Genomic DNA, 6,253 nt, shown 5'->3' with positions numbered 1-6,253 from the left:
AAACACCAGGACACCAGCATCATGTGGACTTCCCCCCCGCTTTGTCACTGTGAATGTCTTCACTCCCACAAGGCTCTGAATGCCTTTATCACCCCTAAACATCATGAATGTGTTTTTCCCTTATGAAATTCCCCAGTGCATGAGCCACACTGAAACACTATATTGTAGTTGACCGGATCCCCAAGGCCCCTAGGCCCCTCCAGCCCCCCCCCCCCCCCCCTCCTGTTTTAGTTTCAGACTAAACATCTTCATGGGAAAAGAACCAATCTTACAAGCTCGGGACGCGTCACATTGTGTCGCGAGCTTGTTGATTGGCTTCTGTCCGCCAATTTACATTGTTGTGATTTCTATTTGATTTCTTCATGAAATTACTGAATAAAAATCATCGAATTTTGTTTTTAAAACAGAAAAAATATCTTTCAATTGTTTTTTTAATAAACAAATTGTAGGAAACAAAGGGACCCATAAAAAATCTGTCCGCGACCCACAAATGGGTCCCAGTGCTTGGGACCCAGTGATCTAAACAATAACACTATCAAAATAATAATCTGCACATTGAAACTATGAACAAACAATTAACCTATCTGTCTAAGAGTATTAAGAGTATTTATTGTCCACTCAGAGATGTCAATCTTCAGAGTCTTCAACACAACAACATGACAACAAGACAATATAAGCTCCCAGTGTAACACAGAGCCATCATATCAGCGAGGCAGTTTGTTTAGTGCAGCAATGGCTGAAGGGACACAACTCCAACTAAAACAATCTATAGGGACTCTAAGGGCTCAAGTGCTTGAAATCCCCCCCGCTGACTTGTTTTCTCACATACTCAGATTCCTAGTGTAGTTTCCCTATTATGACAGCCCCCGTGAAATTCCCAGCGTGATTCTGTGGTTTTTTCCCCTCATGAGCTGGCGCTGGTGGCTGGCGGGGTGACCAGCTAGGCTGGCCCTTCTCCCACGGGTACCAAAAGGGCCAGTGTGAGTCTCTCTGACAGCTTCTCTCCTCAACCCCCTGCCTGCCCGCCTGCCTTCCTGCCTCCCTGGCTTCACCCTGACACTGGCAGCGAGGAAGGAAAAGTCGTATCGGCCTGCCAGTTGTGTGTGTGTGTGTGTGTGTGTGTGTGTGTGTGTGTTAGTGAGAGAGTGTGTGTTTACTTAAAGTGGGTGATATTGTTCGAGTCTTTCGTAGGAGTGTCTGTCATTGTGTTTCGGCGTGTGCGCGCGTGCGTTTAGTGCGTGCATACGTACGTAAGAAAGTTGGTGTGTGTTCACAGGTGCTGAGCTTCTGTGCGGCGGTGTTTTTGTTTTTGTTTCTACGTTTGTGTGTGTGTGTGTGACTATGCATTCTTGTGTTTTCGTATGCACAAGACACGGCCCCCGCCCCCCACACAGCTGTAGCCACTGTTCTATCAGACTCCGGGTCAAAGCCAGACCCTGTAAAGTGGAAACGGTAATACCATGTTTCTGGGGGGACAGTCAAACAGTCAAGTTTCCATGCGGCCAACTTCCCATTCATCGCCACGGCAGCATGCTTCCTGTTTGAACTATGATGTCACCAGGAAGAGGTTCCTTGTATGTGAACCCCCCACCCTGACCCCACCCCACCACCACCGCCAGACACACTGAGATCATATTCTTAGTGCTGACACTAAGAATGGGAATAGCATTTTCCATTTTGTGATAATGACGGTGATCGTGATGGCATTGATGACAGTGAACATTTTCAGTGGTGGACAGTAACTAAGTACATTTATTTCAGTAGCCTACTGTCCTTTATTTATTTTCTTTTTTCTTAAAAAAAGAATCTAATAGAATTCTAGTATTTTAACTCCACTACATTGCTAGGAAGGGGACTCTTAAAACACTTTGGCCGCCATTTACGCCAAAGCGCGTTTTCAGATTTGACCACACTTGGCCGCCATACACGCCAAAGCGCATAAATCAGTCTTTTCATTGTTTTTACTTTTTCCGCTAGGAATCATGGGAAATTGAGTTTTTTGCTGGGGCTATCGGTTACCCCGGTAACCAGTTAACACGTCCCTGGATGTGATAACGGGGCCGTGGCAGTGGACGTGTAAATTATGTATTTCTTTCTAACCATCTACCATTGTCGTCTCTTGTGTGCCCACACAGGTATTTTATTATATAATATTTCTTTCTAACCATGTACAATGTCCTCTCTTGTGCCCACAGGTCTTCTACGTGTCGGACCTGTTCAAGGCCAGGGCCAAGCCGGCCACGCCCCCTCCCTCCCCCATCAAGAAGGAGCTCCTGCCCTCCGCTGACATCATCGACAGGAACAACCACCACAACATGGTGTGAGAGAGAGAGAGGCCACGCCTCTTCCTGTTTGACCGAGGAGCCTATCATATCGCAGCGCTGCTCTGAAACCTCCCATCGGACAGTAGAATGTAGAGACGAGAGAGACTGTGAAAAGTTGCAACCCTCAAAAAAACACAAAAGAAACGCCACCACCCCTCTTTGCCACCATGATGCGGTTGTCCTAGACTCCTAGGAACGAGGGCGTCTTTGCTTTTTTGAGACTTTTTATTTGTAATTCTTTTTTGCACAGCACAGAGTCCACTCTCACTATCCAGACTTGTTTTTTTTTATTTTTTTTATTATTATTATTATTACTTAACGATGTTAACTACTACTAAAAGTCACATTTTGAGCCCATCGTTTTCGAGCGCAACAGCGACAACGAGGAAAAGAAAAAGGAGAAGAGAATTGGAAGCTAAATGATGAAAGAAATGAAGTAGAGCGGAGTAGAGTCTGAGGCAGACAGACAGACAGACATACAGACAGACAGACAGACAGACAGACAGGGGAGATCAATCAATTCCATCTCTCTGGGAAGGAAGGCTTTGTAATCACATAAAGGGAAAACAATGAAAATAACCGGAGTGATGGAAAGATTACAAAATGTATCCTAATAATACAAAACCCCCTGCGATCGAAAGAGAGAGAGAGAGAAGAGGGGGGAATTTGCCTGTATTATTGCTCCCTCTCTACATTTCTCTGTTGCCTTGTAAACTGCCGTAGGACAAAACAACAACTTCCTTAGCTATGGGAACGATATTACTGCAACAATAAATAATAACTAGCAGCGTAGAATATATTAACAGTATAGGCAAAAAAGAAAAGAAGAAAAAAAAAAGAGATAACTTATAGCACTATTTTTAAGTTCATTTTGTCCATTGACACCACTTGCTGCCTGAGAGGTCTGCCTATACGAGAGCTTGATGATGTGCCTGTGTGTCCCCGAGATAGAAATACTGTAACAGTAACACCAGGAGCCTGGAGTCTGGAGACTCCATTATTACCCCAAGGAAGGATGAAGCTAACACACGTTAGCATGGGGTTGACAAGTGAGAGTCCGAGTGGAGTTATTAGTTCGATAACCCCAAAAATATACAAATGACATAATAGACAAGTGGATCTTAATTTGCTTCACGCAGGGACTTGCCTGCATGTATACATTGACCGTGAAGTCAGGACCCTGTGTATTAATTATCCGCACAATATCACCATATCAACGTCGACGTAGATCCACAAGCCCGTCAGAGCAGCTTCACGCCACAGCAACCCACTGAGACACCAAGCTAGTCAACGACCCCCTGACTACAGTATGTTTTTGACCTTTATGACGGCCTTGCTGAGCTTATTTCAAGCTTCAGCGAACTTGAAATAAGGACTTATAACTCGATCGGGGTAAAAACAAAACTACACAAGCCGGTCTTATAATATTCCTGTCTCCAGGACCATGCAGCACATCGAGCCTCGTAGAGCAGTTCCTTCAGAGTGGCCTTAAACTCGGGATTGTTGCATTTCTTTTAGGGTTAGATGTAGTTTAAAAAAAGGGTGGGGAGGGGGGGATATTAGTATATTCTGTGGAAGGAGGGGAGGTTACATTTCTCAGCCCCCCAAACCGGCACCTGCACAAGATGCGTGGCTGTGCCATCCGTCTTCCTGGGTGTTCTCCCTCGTGCCTGATTGGTTCTCCCTTAGGGCAGTGGTTCTCAGAGTGGTGGCACCACCAGGGACCCCCAGGGTTCCTTGAGCAGGTCCCAAATGGACCCTTAAAAGGTCTGTAACGCTTTGAGAGAGAGTGCGAAGTCTGCGAACGGAACCGAATGTCCATTTCGCAACGCTCTCGAGAGTTACCGTGCAGAGGTCCTTGAAACAAATTTTGAGAACCGATGCCTTACAACAGTGGTCATCAAAGTGGGGTCCAGGGACTCTCTGGGTTCCTTTTGGGAGGTCTAAATTGACCCTTACAAGTATGTAACTCTGACAGTATACAAATGACAACAAATGGTCCATTTGGTTTCATTTGTATACTGTCAGAGTTAAATGGACACCTTGCCATTGTAAAGTTTGAGAAACTACTGCCTTACAGGATTGAGGTGGGGGCGGCGTGAAGGGGTGTGGTCTGTCATCGTGGGGAAAAAAAGAGGGGCGTTTGATTGACAGCTAAGCTGGCACATTACTTTTTTTGGGGGGTGATGTGTGGGGGGCTCTTTCCGCTGGCAGGGAGGGGCTTCTCATCCACCGCTCAGAGTCACTCAATGGCAATGGATGTCTTTGGTCAGCTCGGCGTTGGACGGTCGTTGTGCATCTGTTGTGCCCTGTATATTCCTGTAACATGTGTGGATGATGATGCGCTTGTGCTTGTACATGTATCCGCGTGTGTGTGTGCGTGCGTGCGTGTGTGCGTTTGTGGCATATGAGCGCTGTCTCCTGTGAAAAAAGAACCCCCCCTGGTAATGTGCGTGCGTGAGTGTGTGTGTGTGTGTGTGTGTGATGTGTGTGTGTGTGTGTGTGTGATGTGTGTGCATGCGATGTGTGTGTGTGTCACTATCAGAAAGAGAGAGAGAGTGAGAGAGCGAGAGAGAGAAGGCCAGGGGTGGCGCTGGGATAGGTTTTTCCCAAGTCAGGTGAACCTTATATAAAAGAACAATTAAAAACTGTGGATGTTTAATGTTTTACTCTCTTGCTCTAACCGTGTATGTGTTGAGCCCGTTGTCTCTCAGTGTAATCACTAACAGTTGTACAGAACCAAACACCACAGCCCTGTTCTCATTCACATCCTTACTCCAAAAAACAATACATTTTTACCGCCATGTTGCACATCTATTTTTTTTTCTCTCTTCGTATAGTCCGTCCTTATCATTTCACCAAGCCGTTTTCACAACTTCTTCTTTTTATAAATATATATAAATATATATATATATATATATAAATAATGTATAGATCACTAAAATTAACTTCTGTAAGATATTTGTTTCCTTCAACATGTTTTTTAGATATATCCACTATGATTTTAAAAGCCTGATTTATGCGTGGTTGCGCTCCGTTTCCGGACAAAAAAAAAGACGATCTGCAAGCTCGCAAGCTGTCGCGTCGCGATGCGTTGTGAGCTTGTAGATCGGCTGTCTTTTGTGTTTGCCACGGCACGCAAGCGCGTGTAAACCAGGCGTTTACAGACCTGTGTTCCTTTACAAAGTGCTGCTTAAAAAGCATCGATTTGAAAGATCTTTTGTATCTAGACAACTAAACTATTGTAGATTGTGATAGTTACGTTTTTAATACGCATTCAGCAAAACAGAATACACCCACAATTGTATTAAAACTCAATATTAGTATTTTTGTATTGTCTTGTTTTTTTGTACAAAAGAAATATTAGCTATGTTTTTTCCTCTGCTAAATGTACTTAGCTCTAATACATGTGCTTTTAAATAAAAAGCTCAATATGAACTCATGTTTTCTTTGTGTGTGGACTTATTTTAAATAATATAACTGTGAAAAAACTGTTTTGACTTTGACTTTTATTTTGTTTAAAACACATAAAAGTAAAGTGTGCTCCTCATATGTCTCTGCCAAGCTGGAGTGCCGTCCCCGGACCCCACTTTGAGAACTACTGGTGTAAATAGAATAGATAATATTGATAATAATAATAAGTAAGAGCCATGCATTCTTCTCACAAGGTTCCTTTGTTTAAATGCCTTCATCAGGTCTAAAAATATAAATCTGGTCATTCTTTGTATTTAACTTATTGTATATGACTACAATCTACAAAGTTTAGGACGACCATTCCATTAACCACTCGAATCCCTTTGACCGGGGTCGCCCAGGGATCAATCCTTGGCCCCCTCCTTTTCTCCCTCTACTATACTTAATTATTTGCAGAATATTGCAGATCTACAAGCTGTGTTCACTGAATGTTCACCCCCAAAATATGGATGTTA

General features: G+C 43.8%; 1 protein-coding gene across 2 annotated transcripts in view; it reads left to right on the top strand.

The window, feature by feature from the left end:
• plpp3 (phospholipid phosphatase 3) overlaps window positions 1–5,766 on the top strand; it is a 62,440-nt gene extending 56,674 nt beyond the window's left edge. For both annotated transcript variants that reach the window (XM_080733841.1, XM_080733840.1), the window contains exon 7: window positions 2,196–5,766. In XM_080733841.1, coding sequence (XP_080589967.1) covers window positions 2,196–2,324 — 129 coding nt within the window. In that variant the 3' untranslated portion in view covers window positions 2,325–5,766. The remainder of the gene's footprint in view (window positions 1–2,195) is intronic.
• Window positions 5,767–6,253: the final 487 nt, after the last annotated feature.

The sequence above is a fragment of the Nannobrachium achirus genome, assembly GCF_963921795.1.
Source record: "Nannobrachium achirus genome assembly, chromosome: 1".
In the NCBI taxonomy this organism is placed as follows: Eukaryota; Metazoa; Chordata; class Actinopteri; order Myctophiformes; family Myctophidae; genus Nannobrachium; species Nannobrachium achirus.
This window is presented reverse-complemented; position numbering and strand designations above follow the sequence as displayed.